The sequence below is a fragment of the Podarcis melisellensis genome (assembly GCF_964234715.1).
Source record: "Podarcis melisellensis genome assembly, chromosome: 12".
NCBI classification, from domain to species: domain Eukaryota; kingdom Metazoa; phylum Chordata; class Lepidosauria; order Squamata; family Lacertidae; genus Podarcis; species Podarcis melisellensis.
Genome location: NC_138544.1, coordinates 8,647,180 through 8,670,732, shown reverse-complemented (window position 1 = coordinate 8,670,732; position 23,553 = coordinate 8,647,180). Strand labels below are relative to the sequence as shown.

Here is a 23,553-nt window from a genome sequence, read left to right as displayed (position 1 = left end):
GTTGTTGTTTAGTTGTTTAGTCGTGTTCGACTCTTCATGACCCCATGAACCAGAGCACGCCAGGCACTCCTGTCTTCCACTGCCTCCCGCAGTTTGGTCAAACTCATGTTGGTAGCTTTGAGAACACTGTCCAACCATCTCATCCTCTGTCGTCCTCTTCTCCTTGTGCCCTCCATCTTTCCCAACATCAGGGTCTTTCCCAGGGAGTCTTCTCTTCTCATGAGGTGGCCAAAGTCTTGGAGCCTCAGCTTCACGATCTGTCCTTCCAGTGAGCACTCAGGGCTGATTTCCTTCAGAATGGAGAGGTTTGATCTTCTTGCAGTCCATGGGACTCTCAAGAGTCTCCCCCAGCACCTTAATACAGAATTCCGGCTATGGTGTATACATGATGGCATATATGCTCGGTTCCCACTTGCCAGAGATGTGTGACTTCCTACAGCAGGCTTCCTCAACCTTGGCCCTCCAGATGTTTTTGCTCTACAACTCCCATGATCCCTAGCTAGCAGGACCAGTGGTCAGGGATGATGTGAATTGTAGTCTCAAGACATCTGGAGGGCCGAGCTTGAGGAAGCCTGTCTTATAGGCTTCAGTCCTGGCATGCCTGGCCCCGCCATGTGGTACTATTAGGCAAATGGTAGTTCCCACACGATGCCAGCTGGGAGGGACGACAACCACTGCATAAGGCCATCATCTTGGTCCCCCTCAGTTATTGCAAAATGCATTGTTCTGGAAGTTCCTGTGCAGGTGCATTGTGGGTAAAAAACCATGGCTGCTGTTACAGAAAACATGCTACTAAGACTGTGCATAAGGGATGGGGTTAAAGTTTAGATCTAAAGGGGCTTACTTTCCCATACCCTCCAACATTTCTCTGATGAAAATAAGGACATCCTAAGGAAAAGTGGGACATCCCAGGATCAAATCAGAAACCGTGACGGCTTCTGTAAATCTGGGAGTATTCCTGGAAAATAGGGGCACTTGGTGGGTCTGCATTCCTCCCCCCACTGTTCTGGTGCCTGTTATTCCCTTTCTCACGCTGCTAAATCTTGCTTTCCTGACACTGTTTTGTTGTTATTTTTTAAATTCCAGTCTCTGTAAACGTACAGCTCACACGATTTAAAAAGGGAGGGGCAGTAGCTAGCATGCAAAGGGTGACGGGTGAGGAATTAACCTGAACTCCCAGTCCTGATTTGAGACAAGAATTGTGGGTTTTAGCTCCGAGACATAAATCAGCCAAAGCTACATGTAGAAGTTCAAAAAATCAGTACTTAGTTTTCTTATCAGATTCAAATGACTGTGTTTTAAAGACATTCCTGACTTATGGTTGTGAACGGGTCACTGGAACAAAGACAGATGGTATAGCTCACCCTGAATTGCTGCATTTTAGGGAAAGTTCATTCTTCTAAAAGCAAGTGGAAAAAAAGATGTTTGGATTAATATATAAACTAATGTGACTGTAACATCCCAGATTGTTTTTCTCCTCTCCTTTTGCCCTCCACATCCCTTAAACATGGTTTAAAAAAAAAATCCTTTTTGGGCAGTTGGCAGTTTTGTATGCCCTTCTAAAGAGAGGTTTGAAAAGCATACCGAGCTGAGATAGTTCATTCAGGGGAGGGTGAGACTTTTAATCCGATGGTCATGGGTTCAAGCCCCACACTGGGTGAAAGATTACTTCATTTCAGGGGGTTGGACTAGATTACCCCTGTGGTCCCTTCTAGCTCTGCAATTCTATGATTTCTATAGCTGGACCAGGGCAGACTTTGGCAATACTGCACCTTGAGTGAGGACAAAATTTGATGCTATTCCCCTTCTCACCTTCCATTCTGAGCATGCTCTCAAGTGTGCTGCGTCATTGTTGTGTGTTCCTTCGATTCCGTACCCTGTGCACTTTTATAGTGGTACCTCAGGTTACACACGCTTCAGGTTACAGACTCCGCTAACCCAGAAATAGTGCTTCAGGTGAAGAACTTTGCTTCAGGATGAGAACAGAAATCGTGCTCCGGTGGCGCAGTGGCAGGAGGAGGCCACATTAGCTAAAGTGGTGCTTCAGGTTAAGAACAGTTTCAGGTTAAGTATGGACCTCTGGAACGAATTAAGTACTTAACCCGAGGTACCACTGTACCTGGAAAAAACCTCATTGAACACATTTGGGCTTGCTTCTGAATAAACATGCATTTGTTGTTGTTGTTTAGTCGTTTAGCCGTGTCCGACTCTTCGTGACCTCATGGACCAGAGCACGCCAGGCACTTCTGTCTTCCACTGCCTCCCACAGTTTGGTCAGACTCATGCTGGTAGCTTCAAAGACACTATCCAACCATCTCGTCCTCTGTCGTCCCCTTCTCCTTGTGCTCTCCATCTTTCCCAACATTAGGGTCTTTTCCAGGGAGTGTTCTCTTCTCATGAGGTGGCCAAAGTAATGGAGCCTCAGCTTCAGGATCTGTCCTTCCAGTGAGCACTCAGGGCTGATTTCCTTCAGAATGGAGAGGTTTGATCTTCTTGCAGTCCTTGGGACTCTCAAGAGTCTCCTCCAGCACCATAATTCAAAAGCATCAATTCTTCGGCGATCTGCCTTCTTTATGGTCCAGCTCTCATAAACATGCATAGAATTGTGCTATTAGTCTGGAGCCTTCTCTGGAACTGCTCCAGTTCAAATAAATTTGCACATACTTTGCTAATTTCATCAACCCGCTGCTAAGTGCAGAACTTAGCCTTGTGATAAAATCAGGCCCTAAAATCCACCCTTTAGGTAGCTTCCGATATAATCAGCTCTTTATAATTAGTTTCTGACTGCTGAGGATATCGGGCTTCCGGTCAGTACTGGACGGTGTGGTAGAACTGTGCCGCTCACCTAACTTCCTTCTGGCTGAGTTGCTGCTGCATAGAGAGGGAGAGGCAAGGGGTGGTAAAGTTGGTGTAGCACAAACACGCTGGCGGAGCTAATCTTTTGCTCCTGCTGCCACATTTGCACCATGCTGGCCTCCCCCCTCTCGCTGTCTCCAGCAGTAACAAACTGGGAGAAGGTCACCCCAAATGATGATGGGAGTTGTAGCCCCAAAACATCTGGAGGGCCAAGTTTGCCTATGCCTGATATAGTGGTTTCAATATATTTCCCGGCTCCAAGTTATGTGTGAAAAGAAGACAGCAGCATTGCTGGCATGTCATGTAGCCCTGCCTTTTATATATACTATACAAAGGGACTCTGGATTCAAACACATATCTGCGTTTGTGGCATCTCAGATTTGGTTTTTTACCATTACTACCAAAATATTATAAGAGAGTTTCAGTTCTGTTCTGAAGAGATTTGGCAATGCCTGAACTTGCAGTATGGAGACTGTGTGAGATTTTTAAAACATTTCCCAGTCATGTTCTTTAGCTAGCATTTGTTAGAGTAAATGGAATTTTTTTAAAAAATTAATCAGCCCAGGACATCAGCAGCAGGAAGATAAATAAAGTAAGCTTCCAGACACCTAGGGAATGTGCGTTTTCCTAATTTGTTTGAGCTTCAACCTGAAATCCACATGCCCACCACTTGTTTAGTTTCTCCTAATCAGGAAATGGGGAAAGCATGTGTGATAGCACATATGCATTTTCTTTAAGTCTCTGCTAGATTTCCTTTAAGAAGCCTTCCCCCCTTACCAGAGTGATAAACCATGGCTAGGAGTGCCTCTGATTTCCTTTCTAAATAAAATTGAGGGCTTATTCACTCAATAAGAAATTGGCCCTCCATGTGGGGAAAACAGCAGGAGGGAATCCAGAGCGAGCCGTTTATATCGTAATAGAATATGTTTGATTTGAATAACAAAGAACACTTTGAATGGTTTTTCTCTACAGTGTTGCATTTGCTTGTTCTCTTTTGGCACCGTTGCATCCCAGTCATTGGCAAATCCACTTAATATAAACCAAACTCGAAGCTTCTGGTAAAATTTCAGTGGTGCATGTTCAAACGGCTCATGGAAGGTGTCAGAAAGTGGAGCCAATGTGTGCATCTTCGCCTTCCTGGCCTTTTGTGTGTGTGTGGCTCTTGCACGTCTATCCTCCATTTGCCACAACTGCGGATGGCGTTGTGGACTTTATCCGAAAAGGGCAGCAGTATCGGTACACCATTAGCTACATATCTCTTCTCATTGCCCCTTGCCCATCTGGTTGTGATTTTAGACTTGATATCTCTGGTTTATTTCCTTTTATCAGTATAGGGCAGGGGGTGGAGAATAATGAGTTTATAAAGTATGTCAGGAAACAGCAAATAAATTACAAGGGCTGTGCAGCATTTTGTTTTGTGGTGACCCCACTGTGAAGATCAGCATCTCCCTGGCTTGTACTCCTTTAAAATATGATGTGAGGAGAGTCAGAGCGACTCACGTTTATTGATTTCTGGCTGGATAAAAATTCATTTTTCATGAGTGTTTGAGGTCTTACCCCATGCTTAACTTGCTAGTATGGGTGGGACTGAGGTGGAAGGGGAGCTTATATTCATGATATGAGGTCCGTATATTAAAAAATGGAAACAATATTGTATCTTGTATTTGCAATGTTAATAAAAGAGAACTTTATTGCATTTCGATATGGGTAGAATGTGAAGTTCTTAGCTATTCAGCTCAGTTATTCACCATGACTGGAATTGTATTTTGAGTAGTCTAGACAATAAATAAACCAGCACTTTCTATAAAAGGATTGCTCACCTACACCTGCAGATTAAATCATTCATATGGCCTTGTGCTGTACTTATTGTTGGGGGATAAATCCATTAAATTCAATGCTCAGAATTGTAGCCCAAGTGCCAAAAAAATAACTTCATTCAAAACTAGTCGTAATGTGGATTTATTCATGGACTAAACTATTTGCAGTCTGAGCAGTTCTCATGATATGTCTCTAGAGCATATGCATCTTCTGCTTGTCTTCATCCAGCTCTCTCATTGTAAACCTGAACCATGACTATATTATTCTGAAGCAAACAGGTGTTTAAGATGGATCACAGTGACGGCCATAAATTGATTGTTCAGAGTATGCCTAGCCCAGGCATAGGCAAACTTGGCCCTCCAGATGTTTTGGGATTACAATTCCCATCATCCCTAGCTAACAGGACCAGTGGTCAGGGATGATGGGAATTGTAGTCCCAAAACATCTGGAGGGCTGAGTTTGCCTATGCCTAGCTCTACTATTAGGCAGAGTGAGATGTCCACTCAGGTGACTGGCTCTGGATGTCAGGAAAGGGCAGCAGGTTTTACTTAATGCATTATTATTGCATTTCTACTTCTTGTCAGATTTTTACTGCTTATGGGATTTTCTGTCTCAGGTGCTAAGATAACCTGATCAACCTTAAGTATATTTTACAAGACCAGTCACCTGTTGCCTTTTGATGTGGTAGGGCAGTCGTTTTCTTGTGTTTTGGGGAATCCTCGCATATCATAAGTTTATAAGTGAGAGCATTTATAATAGTGAACAAGCTTGCCTGAGAGAGATTCCTGCTGACCTTCCCCTGCAATGGAAGGGAATGCTTCCGCTCTTGCCACAGGGTTTCATTCAGAGAGAGCAATGATGAAGCCCTAGTGTGCTTCTAAAAACCCCAGAGTCTTTTGCACCATGTAGGGATCCCATACGAAAAAGTTCAGGGGTTACTCTATCAATAAGCAAATGTTAAAACTATTTCCTAAAGACAGAATGCTTAAAAACCACAAGGCTAGGGCAAAAGAGCACCAGGCTACCTTACAAGATGCTATTTTTAAAAAATTGCGCTGGGGAAAACCTTGCTTCCTCCCCTAATAAGTATTTTAAAAGGGGGGAGACACTCATAAGCAGGGGTTGGCAACCTGCGGCCCGTGGACCACAAGCAGCCCACGGGGGTCGTTTAAATGGCCCACAAGCCACCCCCAAACCGAGCCCCCTGCTCGGCGAGTCCCCTCCCGCTGCGCTAAACCAGCACAGCGTGGAGCGGGGACTCGCTTCTGCAGTGCTGTAAATTGCGTCTGTGCATGCGCAGACGCCGGAAATTATGTATGTGCAGACGCCGAAAATCGTGTCTGCACAGACACAATCCAGCCCATGGAGCGATCTCCGTGGGAGTGAACCACCCCCGGCGAGGTAAACCTTGCTGCCCCCTGCTCATAAGACTGAGAGAAAAACAACTTGTTGACTTGGCAGAAAGCATTTTTTAGAAGGCATTTTCCATTCCTTAAGATTTTAAGTGACACAGTTATAAGTCAAGGGTATAAATATAATTTTATGTAATTATCACTGTGGTCTCCCACTTTTATGCTGTGTGCTCTGAGACCTGGACATCTTTGGGTTGCGTTTATTTCAGAATTTCAGATGGCAAGATACTGATTGAAGTTCAGGCTGCATGCTAGTCGCATATGAAATCAGTCTTGGAAGGGGGAGGCTTGTTAAAACAATTGTTCTGACATGTCTGGTTTCTCTAGCGCACCAGAAGTGCTGGTTTGGTGGATTTTGAGAGGGCTTTGTACATAAACATTATTGAATGCAGCGTGCCTTATAAGCCTTCCAAATGTTCTTGATGGACCAGATGCCCAGTTCAGCACCCCAGTGCTTCATGTCACTTCCATTAAATTACAACATCGTTATTCATGGTGCACAAACGCTATTTATAGGTTCTGAATGAAAGAAACAGGATAATGATGGGGGGCTAGAGGAGGAAAGAGACATTAAGGTAACCCGGAATGGAGTCCCTAAAATGGTTGGATGGTGCCTGTAACCTCCTTCTGGCAACTCCTTCAGCCAAGCCGGTGCCAAAAATATTGTTCTGCTTTCCTTTGGACCACATCAGTAACGCCATGTGTGTGTGTCTTGTCAATTGGGCAGTCCAGGACCTCCATACATACAGCCCAGGCTTGCTCCTTGCCAGGGAAGTCACTTCAGTGCTGCTAACGTAGCAATTTGACTTCACCCCTGGAGGCGCACTCCATTGTCTCTCAAGACAGACAGATGCCAACAGTATGAAGGAATTGAACACCTGTAGCCAGACAGTGGTTTTCAGCGTGGTTTTGGATTTTTAACTCCCACCAGTCCCAGCTAGCATGGTGAGTGGTCAGGGAATATGGGAGTCGGGTTCCAGCGACTTCTGGCCATGTTGACTACCACTGGTGTAGACAACACTGAGTTAAGTGGACTCAAGTTGTGCTTCTGCGCAAGGGCCTTATAAGAAAGCACTTGACATTTTGAAATACTAGCTTAAATAGAAATAACTTCAGTATATCTGGAGAAGCGTCTCCACCCCATCGTTTGGCCCAGATACTGAGGTCCAACGCCGAGGGCCTTCTGGCGGTTCCCTCACTGGGAGAAGCAAAGTTACAGGGAACCAGGCAGAGGGCCTTCTCAGTGGTGGCGCCCTCCCATCAGATGTCAAAGGAATAAACAACTATCTGACGTGTAGAAGACATCTGAAGGCAGCCCTGTTTAGCGAAGTTTTCTTTAATGACTGATGTTTTAATGTATTTTTAATCTCCTGTTGGGACTCGTGCAGAATGGCTGGGGAAATCCAGCCAGATGGGTGGGGTATAAGGAATAAATTATTATTATTATTATTATTATTATTATTATTATTATTATTATTATTATTACAGCAGTGGGGGGAAACCTGAAAAATGGTTGCTTCTTCTGGGTGAAAAGTTAATTTACTTTTGATTTTACTATGAAGAAGACAGCGACTTCAGAAATTCCCTGCGCTATAGCATATTCTTTAATTGCCGTTTCCTCTCTGCTGCTGAGCCCCAACTGCAATGTTATTGGTCTGTTCTCTGGTTATTTGGCTCATTGGGCTGTACACATGAAGAAGAGTTTGGATTTGATATCCCGCCTTTCACTCCCCTTAAGGAGTCTCAAAGCGGCTAACATTCTCCTTTCCCTTCCTCCCCCACAACAAACACTCTGTGAGGTGAGTGAGGCTGAGAGACTCAAAGAAGTGTGACTAGCCCAAGATCACCCAGCAGCTGCATGTGGAGGAGCGGAGACGCGAACCCGGTTCACCAGATTACGAGTCTACCACTCTTAACCACTACACCACACTGGCTCTCCAGTACATGGTGGTAGTGGAGCATGCTAGGGTCACCTCTTTTGCTCCCCTGCTAAAAGTGAACAGTTGAACTGGGGATCTCAGTTACCCTATCAGATAAAAGTCCATTTTTATAATATTTTAATATATAGAATCCAAAATAAATTCATGGGATTGGCTCAAGCAGTCCTAGTGATGGCAGGTTTCTATTAAACAGCCTGCAGTTTGTAAGTCTATTGTGAGTATCTGAGGCAGGGGTAGGCAGCCTAAGACCCGGGGGCCGGATGCGGCCCAATTGCCTTCTCAATCCGGCCTGTGGACGGTCCAGGAATCAGAGTGTTTTTACACAAGTAGAATGTGTGCTTTTATTTAAAATGCACCTCTGGGTTATTTGTGGGGCATAGGAATTCGTTCATTTTTTTCCCTTTCAAAATATAGTCCGGCCCACCCCATGGTCTGAGGGACGGTTTACCGGCCCACAGCTGAAAAAGTTTGCTGACCCCTGATCTGAGGTGTTTGGTGCTCATTCATACATCTTTTCTCCATGTGCAATATGACATGTTACTGCATGGCTCAAAGAGGGGTGAGAAATGCAGCTCTGCTTTAAGTTCTCGTTGCAAATTCATAACAGATTCCTTATAAGATTTTGAACCTATGCAATGATTGGCATGGAGAAGACGTCAACAATGACAAGCGTATATGCAAGTTGCAGGAGAGTTCAAAGGGATTGTCTTTGATGCTTTGGAAATTGCCCTTGTAATTGAGTTAGGTATTTTTTAAAAGAAAAGAAAAAAAAGGAAAAAGAAAGAAAGAAAGAAAGAAAGAAAGAAAGAAAGAAAGAAAGAAAGAAAGAAAGGCAGTTCATTACCCACTGTTTATGTATTTGGGGGGAATGAAAGGCTGCAGTACAAACAACCTCTAATTTTAAAAAGATTGCCCTGGGAGAGTGTAACACACATCAAAATATTGAGCATGCCTCCCCCTTCTTGCTGGCTTTCTGAAATGCAGTCAAATACACTATCTTACCCTATATTTATACATTGGCCTCTGGCTGATAATTAAGAGTGGAATTATTTGACATCCCAGCCAAGATTGTTTTCTTCTGGGAGTCATGTAGTGGTGATTAGGCATAGTGATTGATTTAGCCTCTCAAATAGCAATTTGGGGGCAAAAATACTGCATGTGCTTTCTTAGTTAACTTCCTTCCCTTCAAAGTTATGGATATGGATGGGATGTTACTATAGCAGAAGATGCCTACAAGTTGTTTGGTTCAAAGATTCTTGTCTGTTAACTTCCACCTACAAGATATAAGGACCCCAAAGTCTTTTCCATCTGTGTTGATATTGTTACCCCTCTTTACCATAATAGGGGTTATACCTTATCTTATTTATCTGCTTTGCATGGTAGAATTTCCTGGGTCCAGAATACATAGTACGGTGCCCATGCACATAATTTGTGGCTTATTTTCTTTGCAATATATGCAGTGACAAGACATATGATATAATGCAGGCTCCATAAAGATGCTTCTAAAGCGATTCAGAATAAAATAGCAACAGGAGGGTTTTGCTGGGAGCCTGAGGAATCAACATGACTTCCCATAATATGGGGACATTATGGACGATATTGTTTGTCTTCATTGTTCCACTTTTTCTCTAGTATAGCCAGCCCCTATTCAGGCTTATGGTGCATTGCATAGACTGCTGGACTAGGGAAACCAGAATGCAAATCTCAGCTCGGCTCACTGGGTGAAACTGATCATGAATGTAATAGGATAACTCTTTCTATGGCATTCTGACTTAGATGAGTAGTGATATACATGAAAATTAAACATGGGTGCTGTTAGCTTGTCTCCCTCTCCTCCCTCTCTCTCTCTCTCTCTCTCTCTCTCTCTCTCTCTCTCTCTCTCTCTCTCTCTCTCTCTGTGTGTGTGTGTGTGTGTGTGTGTGTGTATATCTGTTGTAATGGCTTTAAATTATTAGAAAGCCCACCGTTTCCATTAGTCTCTGCTCTGCCACGGACTATATTTGGATGATCTTATCTGCCTGTTTAATATAAGGCAAGATATGAATGAGCCTTTTGGAGACACACACAGCCTCATAGGCTGCATATACACTATGCATCTAAAGCATACAACATTCACCAAAGATGTAGTTTGTTAAGGGCACTGTAGCTCTGTGAGCAGTAAACTATATTTCCCAGGAGTCTTTGGGGGAATGTATAGTATGAATGCAGCCGTCGTTTCTCCCCTTATGCTAGCAAACTAGGAAGTCTTCCATTAACAATAGTTTCTCATTTCATCTAAATCAGGAAACTATAATTTAACAGCTTCCAAATAAGTCGTGAATAAGTCGTTTAATATGCTGGTTTAACCATGGTTTCTCAGTTTGGACAAAACAAGGAAACCATCACTAATCATTCTTGTCCAGACAAGCCTACCCAGATGCTTAGAAAGTTTAGGGACTGCAATTTTAATCTGTTTTAGCATTTTGACTTTTATATGTTTAAAAGTATGGTTATGGATTTTTCTTGATTTTACTGTTCTATCTTTTGTAAGCCACTTTGAAGGGTTGTTTTTTTTTTTAACAACCAATCAAGAGGCGTATAAATTTTATGAAATAAAAGAATAAATGATGGAAGACTTCCTGGTTTGTTTCCTTCCACCGTGAAAGGGTTTCATGTTCTGCTAAAAAGGCTTATTCATTTCTCGGCACATTAAGCAAACAGGATTGCTGGAAACCTCATTACTATTGCTATTGTGGAGTTATACGCACTTAAGAACTGGCTTTAGTAGCCTTTGAAGGGGCTCTGAATTCTACCAAATTTAGTAGGACTTAAACAGCTGCTTAGATTCTGCTGAAATGAATGGGGGCCCCTTGTACAAAAAACTACAAATAATTCCCCCCCGCCATCCGTGCTTTCTGGATCGCACTCACTGTTTGTAGTGTCCAAAATGCAAATGCAGCAATTGCCTCGGGCTGGAAAATGACATATATACAACATATGCAGAAGCCCTTAGGCTTTAATGACCATTTATGGTATATGTTGTCTACATCTGATCAAAGAATCAGGGAGTCGGAAGTTCAGCTGTAACGAACCACCAAAAAGAGATTGATCCCAAGAACAGTTATTCAGCCTCTTTGAGCTAAGTGCCATTTTCATTGCATTAGAACTGGCTGCGTATTGCCTTATTGAATCTGCCAGTCCTCTGGAAAGTCTGTAATCTGTAAGGAGATCACTCGAAAGAGCTGAACATGTGCTGTAATGAATGGCTGGTGTAGAATCTGCACTCGGAAGCCTTAATTAAAGACAAGCGGCTGTATGAAATCTATTTCCCTAGGGCTTTCTGGAGGGAAGCGTCTACACATGCGATTAATCTAACTTCTGCTTGCCACAGCTTTCATCAAAAGAAGTGAAGCAGAACAGCATCCAGAAAAAGCACACTTTAGAAGTTGTTGCAATTTAAAAGACAGATTTAGGACTCCTGGTACCCCACCCCACCCAAAATGTGTATCGACAGCACTGATAACCTACTCCGTCCCAGTGCAATGCAAAGTGCTGCTTTTGATATATAAAGCCCATAATGGCTTGGGCCAGGTTATTTGAAGGACTGCTTTTCTCTTTTTGACCCTGCCAGAGAACTAAGATCTTCCACAGGAGCCCTTCTCACTGCCTCTGCAGGTGTAAACTGTAAGGTGACAATACAGAATAGGGCCTTTTCTGCAGTGGCCCTTTGACTTTGGAGATCCCTCCTGCAGGATATTTTTATGGCTCTCTCCCTGCTTGTGTTTAGGGCAGTGAAAATTCTTTTGTGGTTTCTTTTTTTGGAGCCTGTCTAGCTTTATTGGTGCCTGTGTATTCAGCTTATGTTGTCTATCGTGCCTTGGTTTTCTTTTACTTGTACAGTGGTACCTCAGGTTACATATGCTTCAGGTTACATACGCTTCAGGTTACAGACTCCGCTAACCCGGAAATAGTACCTCGGGTTAAGAACTTTGCTGCAGGATGATAACACAAATCGTGCAGCAGCAGCACAGTGGCAGCAGGAGGCCCCATTAGCTAAAGTTGTGCTTCAGGTTAAGAACAGTTTCAGGTTAAGAACGGACCTCCAGAACCAATTAAGTACTTAAGGAGCCACTGTGCACTGTTCTCATGACCCATAGAGAATAAGAGTGGGAACTAGATCCTTTTCATATAAATAAATAAACAAACATGACTCTTTAGAAGTCATTAAGAAACTCTGAAGTGCTACTCTTAGACTGAGGGTACCTTGCAAGTTGCATGGCCCCAACCCCCTCAATTATGGGGACAAGGCAGTGTGTGTGGTACCTTGGTTGGCTGACTGGCTTTTGTGTTCCTCGCGCAATCGGTCAGCTGTTTAACAGCAGCTGTAGCATTAAGTTTTTACCATCCATAGCAGTGTTGATTCTCACTGGGGCACGCTACCCCCACCCCAAATTAAAATTGCTAGAATCCTTCATTCTGACACTCAGCTATGTTTTGTTGTTGTTTAGTCGTTTAGTCGTGTCCGACTCTTCGTGACCCCATGGACCAGAGCACGCCAGGCACTTCTGTCTTCCATTGCCTCCCGCAGTTTGGTCAAACTCATGCTGGTAGATTCGAGAACACTGTCCAACCATCTCGTTCTCTGTCGTCCCCTTCTTCTTGTGCCCTCCATCTTTCCCAACATCAGGGTCTTTTCCAGGGAGTCTTCTCTTCTCATGAGGTGGCCAAAGTATTGGAGCCTCAGCTTCACGTTCTGTCCTTCCAGTGAGCACTCAGGGCTGATTTCCTTAAGAATGGATAGGTTTGATCTTCTTGCAGTCCATGGGACTCTCAAGAGTCTCCTCCAGCACCAGAATTCAAATCATCAATTCTTCGGCCATCAGCCTTCTTTATGGTCCAGCTCTCACTTCCATACATCACTACTGGGAAAACCATAGCTTTAGCTATACAGACCTTTGTTGGCAAGGCGATGTCTCTGCTTTTTAAGATGCTGTCTAGGTTTGTCATTGCTTTTCTCCCAAGAAACAGGCGTCTTTTAATTTCGTGACTGCTGTCACCATCTGCAGTGATCATGGAGCCCAAGAAAGTAAAATCTCTCACTGCCTCCATTTCTTTCCCCAAATTAAAATTGCTGGAATCCTTCATTCTGACACTCAGCTATGTTTACTTATTTTTAATTATGCAGGACATCTATCCCAAACTTCAACTGGTGCAGGTTCTTCAGTGCAGGATGCTCGAGTAACAAGTTACGCTACCCACCCAAAGCAAGTCAGTGTTCTGATCTGGAGGCAGCCTTCTCTAAGGGCAGGCAATTTTCAATGGTAAATTGCTGCTCTGGGCTTGTCTCTTTTCAGCCACTCTCCACGGATGTGGGTGGTAATTTGGGAATGATTGAATGATCCAATTACATCCTCTATAGAGACATGGCAGGATGACTTGTCCCTCCTCTCCAAGGAGGCAAGGCAATAGCAATTAACCACTCAAAAGGTTTGGCTAGTAGCCTCCTCTTTCCTAGATATTCTGGGCTCGTGGGAGAATTTTTTTTATTTTAAGCCATGTATTTCTCATGGGATACTGGTGGGCTGTTTGGGATTTTCTGAGCTACATGATGGACCTATAAGAATATGATGCTGCTTAACCTCACCACCAGTTTATTGATTCAGACACTTGTATACTGGAATCTCAGTGAAAAACAAATGTACAGTAGTTGCAATCAACACCAAAACTGCAAATAGGAGTATTCCTGTTCAGGGTGCCAGCCAGCTCTGGCCACCTCCAGGATACTGTAAGTAACTATGAAGGGCTGAAGCAAGCCACTCTATGGCACACGTCCTCAGTTTTCCACTTTTTCCCCCAATTGAAATTCAGTATTTGTGGCTACTGCCCATAGTTAGTCCTAAGTCCTTATCAAGCTGTTTTTCACCTTGTCTTAGGTTTTTTTTTAAAACATTTTTTTTTAGACTTTTGCAGATTTCAGACTTTCTCCAAGTATGCTTGGAGGGGACCTGTTTTGCCTCTCTCACCTGCGTTCACTCACTCACCTGAGTTGATTGTTAATGGAATGATTGTAAAAAATGGGGGGGGGGAGTTATTCAGTGCTCTAATAAGCAGGTGACAAAGTGGGCTTCTTTTTACGCATTCCTCCTGAGCTACTGTTCTCAGAAGGTTGCAGTTGAGGACTAAGATTTGGCTTAAATTGTTGTTTTTGTGTGTGCATGTGTGTGTTTCATCACCCTACCTTTTCTCTCATAACAAGCACTGTCTTTATTGTCTACTGAAAGCTCTGCAAACCCCTTGTGGGTGGGTGCAACCCAATATCTGCTTCTGTTTTTCTTTTCTCAATATGTCGTTCCACTTCATCTACAACCGGTGGCGGAAGATAAAGAGAACCAGGACTTGGATGCTACAAAGGGCATGCTTAATTGCTTGTTATTCTTTGTTCTCTAGCAAATGTTAGGATAATGCACTAACTGCAGGCAATGAGCATAACAGGTTGCCTGGTGGAGCTGCCAGCTACTCTTCCAAATGTTATTTTTAATTTAATAAGCTCTTGGCATGCCAAGCCACATCTTACACTTCCCAAATGCTTTATGTAGCTCTCAACTCTCAAAACTCCACCACACCGAGTTGCTTTGAACAAATGATGACAGCAAGTCCTTCCCTCGAAGAATCCCTATCTAGTTTTGGCCAGTAGGTGCCATTCCATAGCTTCACTCTGATAGAAACTGAAGTGAGTTTAGGAGTCTAATTTGTGTGTAAATACTCTGAGGGTTGGTTCATACCTCACTTACATTAGCTCATTAATACGCAGGTCTGCTGCAGAAAGAAATGTTTTACTGATCCCAGGCCAACCTAGACAATTTGCAGTCTGAAGTGAAGGGCAGGATCTGCCCATAGCTGTCAACCTTCCCTTTTTTTTGTGGGAAATTCCCTTATTCCAGCGCCATTTCCCGCTGCTATCCCGGATTGTTAGATATCCCGTAGACTGTCCCCGGGACAGGTGAGGCTGCTGATTCCTTATTTTTGAGGCTTCTGATTCCTTATTTTCAAATCTGAAAGTTGAGAGCTGTGGATCTGCCCCAGCCGCCCCACAATTCCACTGGAATGGTGACAGAAGAGGATCCTTCATCTCACCCGTGTTCCAACAGAGAGCAAATGACCAGGATGTCTCAGGAAAAATAGCTGGAGTGTTTCCATTGCGCCACCACCCAAATTCCCTTGCATTATCATAGGAGAATAATCAATTTATTCTCAGTTCCATGTCTGAAACTATCATTTGACTGGCAGATTGCAATACAACACATTATTCTGCTAAAATGGCTTTCCCCAATGCCTCACACATTTGTGTATGAATGTGTATTTATGTTTGAAAGAACAAATCCTTCCGAAGTGTAATTATGAATAGAGATGCTGGGTTGCTTAACCATAGTTCTGCAACCCCATATTTCTGACTGAAATTTGAAGATACCATCTTTTCGTTGTTGGGTGGAGCAGGTGGACTGGGGAAGGGAGTGGATGAGTGGATGAGAAGGAAAGGAAGAAGAAGGCGAAGCTACGTCGCTTCTGGTATTCACTGAGCTTGCAGTGGCATCCCAGTCTATGCTTTGATTTATACAACACTCTTTTTGTTTAATTTAATCTTACAGAGAAGGGTCAAAGATGTGATATCACCAATTGTATTTGAAGCTGCATATGATCTTGGAGACCATATCACGGCAAAGGAGGAAAGGGAATTGCCTTCACTCAAGCCTGTTCTTCGATGGAAGAGAGGGCAGAAGATGGCTCAGAGAAACCAGGTGAGATACCAGATGATCTTCCTGTTAAAAATGGATAAATAACAACACCAGGAGAATCTAGGACGGAAAGAACTGCTGTTCCCTTCTTTGTACTCAAGCTCATGTTTACTGTTAAATAGTGGGTAGACATAGCAGACGACGCAGCGATTTCTCCAAAGCAGCTCTTTATTTGTAAGCTGGAGCAGAACTGAACAGCAAACAGCTCAGCCAACCAACTTTTATAGGCAGCCAGCTGTCAACATTGTAGCAACAACAATCCAGGGTTTCCCGCCTAAAGTGCCGTATTTTTCGCTTTATAAGACGCACCAGACCACAAGACGCACCTAGTTTTTGGAGGAGGAAAACAAGAAAAAAAATATTCTGAATCTCAGAAGCCAGAACAGCAAGAGGGATCGCTGCGCAATGAAAGCAGCGATCCCTCTTGCTGTTCTGGCTTCTGGGATAGCTGCGCAGCCTGCATTCGCTCCATAAGACGCACACACATTTCCCCTTACTTTAGAAGGGAAAAAGTGAGTCTTATAGAGCAAAAAATACGGTAACTGACATGGACCTGAGTGAAAACTATATACATGATACTCCTGGTGGCCAGGGTGAGAACTTCAATACCATGCCAAGTAACACCAGATTTAGAAAGGAGATTGTTGCAATCATGTATTTATTGAGGGACAGGCAGTCTGAGAGCTTGCATTCAGTCTTTCTGAGCACTGTACAATATTTCTAGTCCTTACTGCTGCATACGTGTGGTTGCACAAATACCTCCCCCTGCCCCATAACTTGTATTTGTTTTTAATCACCACCGTATATTACACACTATTTTTTTAAAAAAAGAAACCTTCAAGCAGATGATCAGAATGAACTATGATGAATAAGATGCTGGGTATTCACTTGCTGCCTATTCAGAAGAGTGGTCTCCCATCTGTATTCCAAATTTCATATTGTTAAAAATAGCTGCTTCGAGCTGGTATAAGTAAATGAATCTTAACTGAATCCCACTTTTGCCAGAGGGCAGAAGTGTGTGAGCATTTCCTGAGGAACGTGGCTGCTGTCACTGGGCATTTTTTCTTACAGCCTGTCATTTTGTAAACCAAAGTCAAATGAAATAACTTTAAACATGTTGGGGGGGAATTGTAAGGTTTTAGACTTGGCACAGTGTTTGTTGTTTTGCTCCACAAAAACTATGGATTGGGGATGCTATTATTACTATTTTTTGCATTTAGGTATTACCTAATACAAGAAGCCTCTAGGCAAAACTGCACACGACACTGCAAGGAACAATTTCCTGAAACACATTAATCAACATCAATGACAACTTTCCCACTTAAACAGAGGACTAAACACAAAATCCCCATTCAGAATATTAACATTACTGGCTGAGCAAGATGGCACTCTAATGCACAAAAAACAAAACAAAAAACAACCTGCTACTGCTGCAGCTAAATCTATTAAGATAGTAAAAAGTATGAGGAGAAGGCAAATCTTCATCCGGCATCCAAAGGGTTGTAAAGCGAGCACCCTGAGGAGAGCATTCCAAAGGGAAGGGGCCAACACTGAGAAGGCTGCTCTTTTCTTGCCACCACCTGAATTTGAGCAAGAGGGGCCTCCACAGATGTCCTTAAGGTCCAAGTAGGCTGGTTGAAAGGCTATTCTAGTGTGGAATCAATTTAGGGTTGTGCCTTCCATTAGGCAGAAATAATAATAATAATAATAATAATAATAATAATAATAATAATACAGTGGTACCTCGGGTTAAGGACTTAATTCGTTTTGGAGGTCCGTACTTAACCTGAAACTGTTCTTAACCTGAAGCATCACTTTAGCTAATGGGGCCTCCTGCTGCTGCTGCGCTGCCGGAGTCCAATTTCTGTTCTCATCCTGAAGCAAAGTTCTTAACCTGAAGCACTATTTCTGGGTTAGTGGAGTCTGTAACCTGAAGCGTATGTAACCCGAGAAACCAGTGTAATTTATTATTTGTACCCCACCCATCTGGCTGGGCTTCCCCAGCCACTCTGGGCGGCTTCCAACAAAGATTAAAAATACATTAAAATGTCACACATTAAAAACTTGGAGGTGGAAGCCTCAGTCTGATGGTTTTGAGTCTCATGAAAGAGCGGCACGTGGTTATTTGTTTTATTATTGCTGTAGTTTTACAGTCAGGGAGGTGAACTTGTGGGATGTGTCTTCCAGGCTAGACACTGGTTACGGCTCGGCTGCTCCTTATCATACAGAAAGCTTCCTAAGCCAGCACCGCGTCAGGTTTGAGGATGGTGAGAAAACTCTCCACACAATAGGGAGAAGTCCCACAGCAACCAAAGGTTACAGCACACTGTGGAAACTCTCTGTGAGGAAGCGGCTGGGGAGCAGATAGGACGCTTTGTAGACCAGCCCTGATATCATTCAGGATGGCAACAGAGGAATTTCACGAGGGGTAGGGAAGGCAGCGACCAGTTTCGCAGGCATAGCATTGTTCATTATCCTTCAGAACATCTGCGACATGTAGGAGTAAAATTATGTGATGCTGAGAATGTCCTCTGATGTTGGGTAGAGCAGAGGAGAAGTTGTCAGTGTTACTCCCAATATGTCCAAGATACAGATCTTGCCTTTATTACAGGAAACTGCTTTCTCCTACTCCTCCCTTTTGGTCTAATTGAATATAATGGTCCCCCCCCCCATACTTTGGTTGAGTGGAATCCCTAATGCATCCAGACCCACCCACATATACTTGCCTGGCTTCTCATGTTGGAATTCGGTGGTCAGAGTGAACCCAAAGTTGGCAGTGAAATAGACCCTTCCCATGCCAGGAAATTTAAACATGATCCCACCCAGCTTTGAAATACAATTGGCTTGAACTGGGCTTTCAAATGGTCTGTCCTTTAATGAATCAGGCCTGCATGTGGGAGGGAGAGCCAGACTGATAGGCTTGGAAGTAATGTAGTCATGACTTGAACAAGAAAGTGTCTAGAAGCATTTCTGACTTTGAAAGGTCTGCAGTTAATTAACTTGAGCAACAAAACCGTACAGAACGGCCATTGCCGTTATGCTAAATGTGACTTGTGTATTTGCAAAACCATTCACTTATACAGACTGGGGCAGCGGCTTTTGGTTTCTCCTTTCTAACAGAGGTCATGTGATGGGCAGGTGGGTTGCTCCACCCACCTATCAAACAAGGCCCTTGCACAGCACTTCCCAAGGGTCCAACAAGCTGAAAGTCTCGGCAAAATGCAGAGCACAGAACTGGCAAAGTTGCTTTCTGCAGGGATCAGCTGTGCAATTTAGTTCCCTGTGGGAACTCAGCAGCATGGCAAACCAATAGAGTCAAACTCAGTGCCCATCAACTGCTTTCTGCAGGTTCAGCTGTATGGCCACATTCCTGTAACCAAGTCAAGTGCTTATAAATGAGATGCATGAAGTACTTATGCTCCTTTTCAGTGCTTTTGTTCTGGCAATACTCAGCGGTATACACAATACCAGCACCTCCCCGCCTTCAAATATTGTGGTGACCCTTGTGGTCGCTTCCACCTCTATGGTTCTTCTGCTTCCTGGAGCTTTCGGTGGGTGTGGAAGAAGGGAAAAAGGAAAAATGTGGGGCAGAAGGGGCCTCTGTGAGCCCTTGTGTATGCCACAGGGCAGGTGGCTGTGTCTGGTCAAGTGGCAGACATTTTGGGGGGTGCCGCAGTGCACCCCCTGTGAGGGTGGTGGATTCAGAAGGCGGATCACCATGAACCAGGTGAACACAGGGTGAAAAGGCATTGCTCCTTTTCTGATTTATCATTTATCTCGCTGCAGCCTGGTTTGGCTGCATAGGGCTTTGTTCCTGGGTTGCCCCTTTTCTGCTACCCAATACTGACCCTTCGCCCCATGAAATGGAACATTTTCCTGGCAGGTCAAGGAATTTTACAGCTGTTCCTGTTCACCTCTTGCAAGAGCACGGCTGCTTTGTTTAATAGTAGGATTCCTCCTTCTACATTTATAGCTCCTGAGGAATTCACCCCCATTTACTTCACCTGCTATGACTCTCGATGGAAGTACTCTGCCTGTTATTTTGTCTTCTTGTAACCTGTTGTCTGTAGTTAAATCCCAGTCAAGTGTTCAGGAATGTTAATTACTTGTGGTCAGTGAGATGAAATCAGGTGCTTGCATTGGGATTCATGGGATGTGTTCTATTAGACGTGCTTTGCAAAAGAGTCTGAGTGTGTGCATTAAAAAGCATCTGGTCCTTTGCCATCACTGGACGCAAGGAGAAGCTTCCTTATCAAGGAAAGGTGAAGAGTGTCATGTGTAATGCTTTGCATTTGATAAGTTCGAAAGAGATGCTTTTTATTTATAACTTCTTTTATGAGCCTTAATTTTTGAGGTTTCAAATCTCCAAACTCTTTTTCAGACCATGTGTTAAGGCTGATTCAAACTATCATTTGCTTTTTAACTTGGTTATGTCAGCACAACTTGACAGTGACTCATAAGTGGTGTTCCGTGGACTCCATGTAACCCGCCCAGAGGGTCTGTGGCACCATTCACACAACAAAATCTATCATAGCAATACAGTGGTGCTTTGGCTTACAGACGCTTCAGGTTACAGACTCTGCCAACCCAGAAATAGTACCTTGGGTTAAGAACTTTGCTTCAGGATGAGAACAGAAATTGTGCAGTGGCAGCAGGAGGCCCCATTAGCTAAAGTGGTGCTTCAGGTTAAGAACAGTTTCAGGTTAAGAACAGACCTCCGGAACGAATTAAGTTCTTAACCCGAGGTACCACTGTATCTAATTTTTCAAAAGTAGACCCCGCAGCATATCAAACAGAGATTATTTGGTCTTCTTGTTTTCCCCTCCCCAGTAACGTTATTTTCTTAATTCTCATAGACGGTTTTTGAGAGGAATTGTCAGTCAGATGATTGTGCCGCTGATCTTAACCTTCAGGGGAAACTATTCCTATCCAGGTGAGTGCCACCTTTAAATGCTTGATTCATTTTTTTGGGGGGGAAATACTGGTTTAAACTGACAGGACCTGTATAATTATGTTTACATGCATAGAGGACACTCTATATTCAGAAAACTCTACAGCTAAACTTTTTAATTCCTCCCTTCCCCAACTTTTTGTTTGCAGGATATTTCATACTGTTGGTTCAACTGCACCCCATGCTATCTATCTATCTATCTATCTATCTATCTATCTATCTATCTATCTATCTATGAATTATTTGTGTGCCACCTTTAATTTCAAAGAATGCCAAGGCACTTTATGTTTCTTTATTAATGCTTCTCAGACATTTCACGTGCTTGGGTATGATTTCTCCATTTGTCTCCCCTCCTCATGGTTGAATGTAGTTACTGATACATTTCTGCAACTGCGCCAGCCACGTTGCCCAAACCTGTGTGCATTTGATCACAGGTCTGTCAGCAGCCGGCAGCTGTCAGGGAAGAGAGGAGTGGTGTCTGGGGCCATGTTCAGAATATAACAATAGCAAAAAAGGCAGACGCACAAAATGGTTTTGCCTGCGTGGCACTGCATACGTGAAAAGGGATATGGGCAGCGGGCGGAAAGAGCCCCTCTTGGTTATTAAAAAATAAAGCAGGCAGAAAAGGAAAATGGACAGGTGCCACCCCTGGAGCAGAATGGGCAGGCGGCTTCTAGCAGTGCAGCTGGAGAGTAAATCCCCCCTGAAGGACTATATAAATGGAATAGCACTCCATGCGGTGCCATGAGAAGGAGTGCAGCTTGACCGGGAGTGTTAATAGAAAAAGCAGAGCGGCTGGGCTCCTCGCATGGCTTGTGCATTCCCTGTGGGGGAGAGGCCGGAACAAGACTTGCGCATGGACTGTGTGTTGGTTTATGAAGACAGGGGGAGTGCAAGTGATCTTTGGATGGGAGATAAACTTGTTATAAATGACGGTTATTGATGGGAGAACTTCGAAAGCGGTTTTTCTTCCTCTTTAGCTACCTAAACTTTCCCTGCTCTTGTCATTAAAGCCAGAGTGAGTTTTATTTCCCAGCATATTCCTCTGCCCCACCCCCCGCAAATGCCGACAATTGGCTCTAAGGCCAATTGGCACCAAGTATTCAGAGACCCTTTCAGAATCTATCTTCCAGCTGTCATTCATTTGCAATCCCTCCGTACCATGCCAAGCTTTTTGCATTGCTGCAAATAATGTGCATTGGGGGGTGGGGTGGAGGGTGGAGCGGAACGCCGAATCCCGAAATGGAAATTGGAGGACTTAATTGCGGTGCAGGAATTCCTTCTCAGTTAGTGTTAGATTCACAAGATGCCATTCCTTTGTAGTTTCTTGTAATAATTATAGTGCTAGCATTTCTGGAGTCCAAGTGTGTGGATATCTATAAATATGGGCTGAGCCCAATCCAATGTTGTTGGATGGATCTGGGCAAGAGAGGTTAATTTGCCATAACCACTTAACTCGGAGTAAACAGCCTTCTTTTGAGTCCTGAGAGATCTGCATTGGCTCCCATTGGTTTCCGAGCACAATTCAAAGTGTTGGTGCTGACCTTTAAAGCCCTAAACGGCCTCGGTCCTGTATACCTGAAGGAGCGTCTCCACCCCCATCGTTCAGCCCGGACACTGAGATCCAGCGCCGAGGGCCTTCTGGCAGTTCCGTCATTGCGAGAAGTGAGGCTACAGGGAACCAGACAGAGGGCCTTCTTGGTAGTGGCGCCCGCCCTGTGGAACGCCCTCCCATCAGATGTCAAAGATATAAAGAATTACCTGACATTTAGAAGACATCTTAAGGCAGCCCTGTTCAGGGAAGTTTTTAATATGTAATGCTGTACTGTTTTTAACACTGATTGGGAGCCGCCCAGAGTGGCTGGGGAAACTCAGCCAGATGGGCGGGGTATAAATAATAAATTATTATTATTATTATTATTATTATAAGCATGCATAGGATTCCACTGTTAAATTAGGGGCGCTGTGTTAATCCACCAGCTCCTGTTTCTAATGCAGATAATTGGTGTCTCAAGGATGGAGCCAATTAGTCTGGACTTTGGTTACTTCTGCCAATTCTGGCCAGTGAATTTTGTTTGATAGTGAGATGCGTGGACTTGACAGTGGACAGGAGTGGATTGCAGATGAAGATGGCCGTCCAACTGTGTATGTCTGTCAGCGCTGCATTATTTCAAAGAATTCTTGAGTGTAATTGATTACACATTCCCATCCTACAACCAGACACATCCAACTACCCATATCTGTAGCTGGATCAGAAGATAAATGGGCAAATCTTAATATTTTAATTTTTTTTGTCACAGTCTGTTTTGGGGGAAGGGGAAGGTATCTATACATTTTAAATATGTATATTTTGCCTTCATGCCTGACACAACAAAAGAAAATCAATGCATGGTAAATTCAAGATTTTTCTAAATAAACATGAAAAACATTTAGACCCTACCTTTCAGCAGAACAACAAAGACTTGAAAGGTAGCTGAGAAATATAAAACGAATGTCCTAGAAACAATCATATTAGTAAAGCTAGTTCATTAGGATTAGTGCTGCAACCAAGTGAGAGAAATTGTAATTGATCATCATCAGATTTTTAGTTAATTAATTTATTGATTAATTTGTGTTAAGATTAGAGCTGCAGCCTAGTTAAAGGATTGTAATTGATTAATCATCAGATTTTTAGCTGATTAATCTATTGATTAAATTTGCACAAATTTGCAATTCATAAAAATGCAATCTTTCTCTTTCTAAAAAAATTAAAATATTGAGTGTTATTTGGCAGATAAGTTTGCACATTATTTCCCTCTTGTGGG

The 23,553-nt window shown here is 43.4% G+C and overlaps 1 protein-coding gene across 1 annotated transcript in view; it reads left to right on the top strand.

Moving 5' to 3' along the window:
• Positions 1-23,553, top strand: part of ITGA9 (integrin subunit alpha 9) — a 228,183-nt gene that overhangs the window by 121,325 nt on the left and 83,305 nt on the right. The window contains exons 16-17 of the mRNA XM_081931017.1: positions 15,652-15,801; positions 20,655-20,731. Of these exons, the coding sequence (XP_081787143.1) occupies positions 15,652-15,801; positions 20,655-20,731 (227 nt within the window). The remainder of the gene's footprint in view (positions 1-15,651; positions 15,802-20,654; positions 20,732-23,553) is intronic.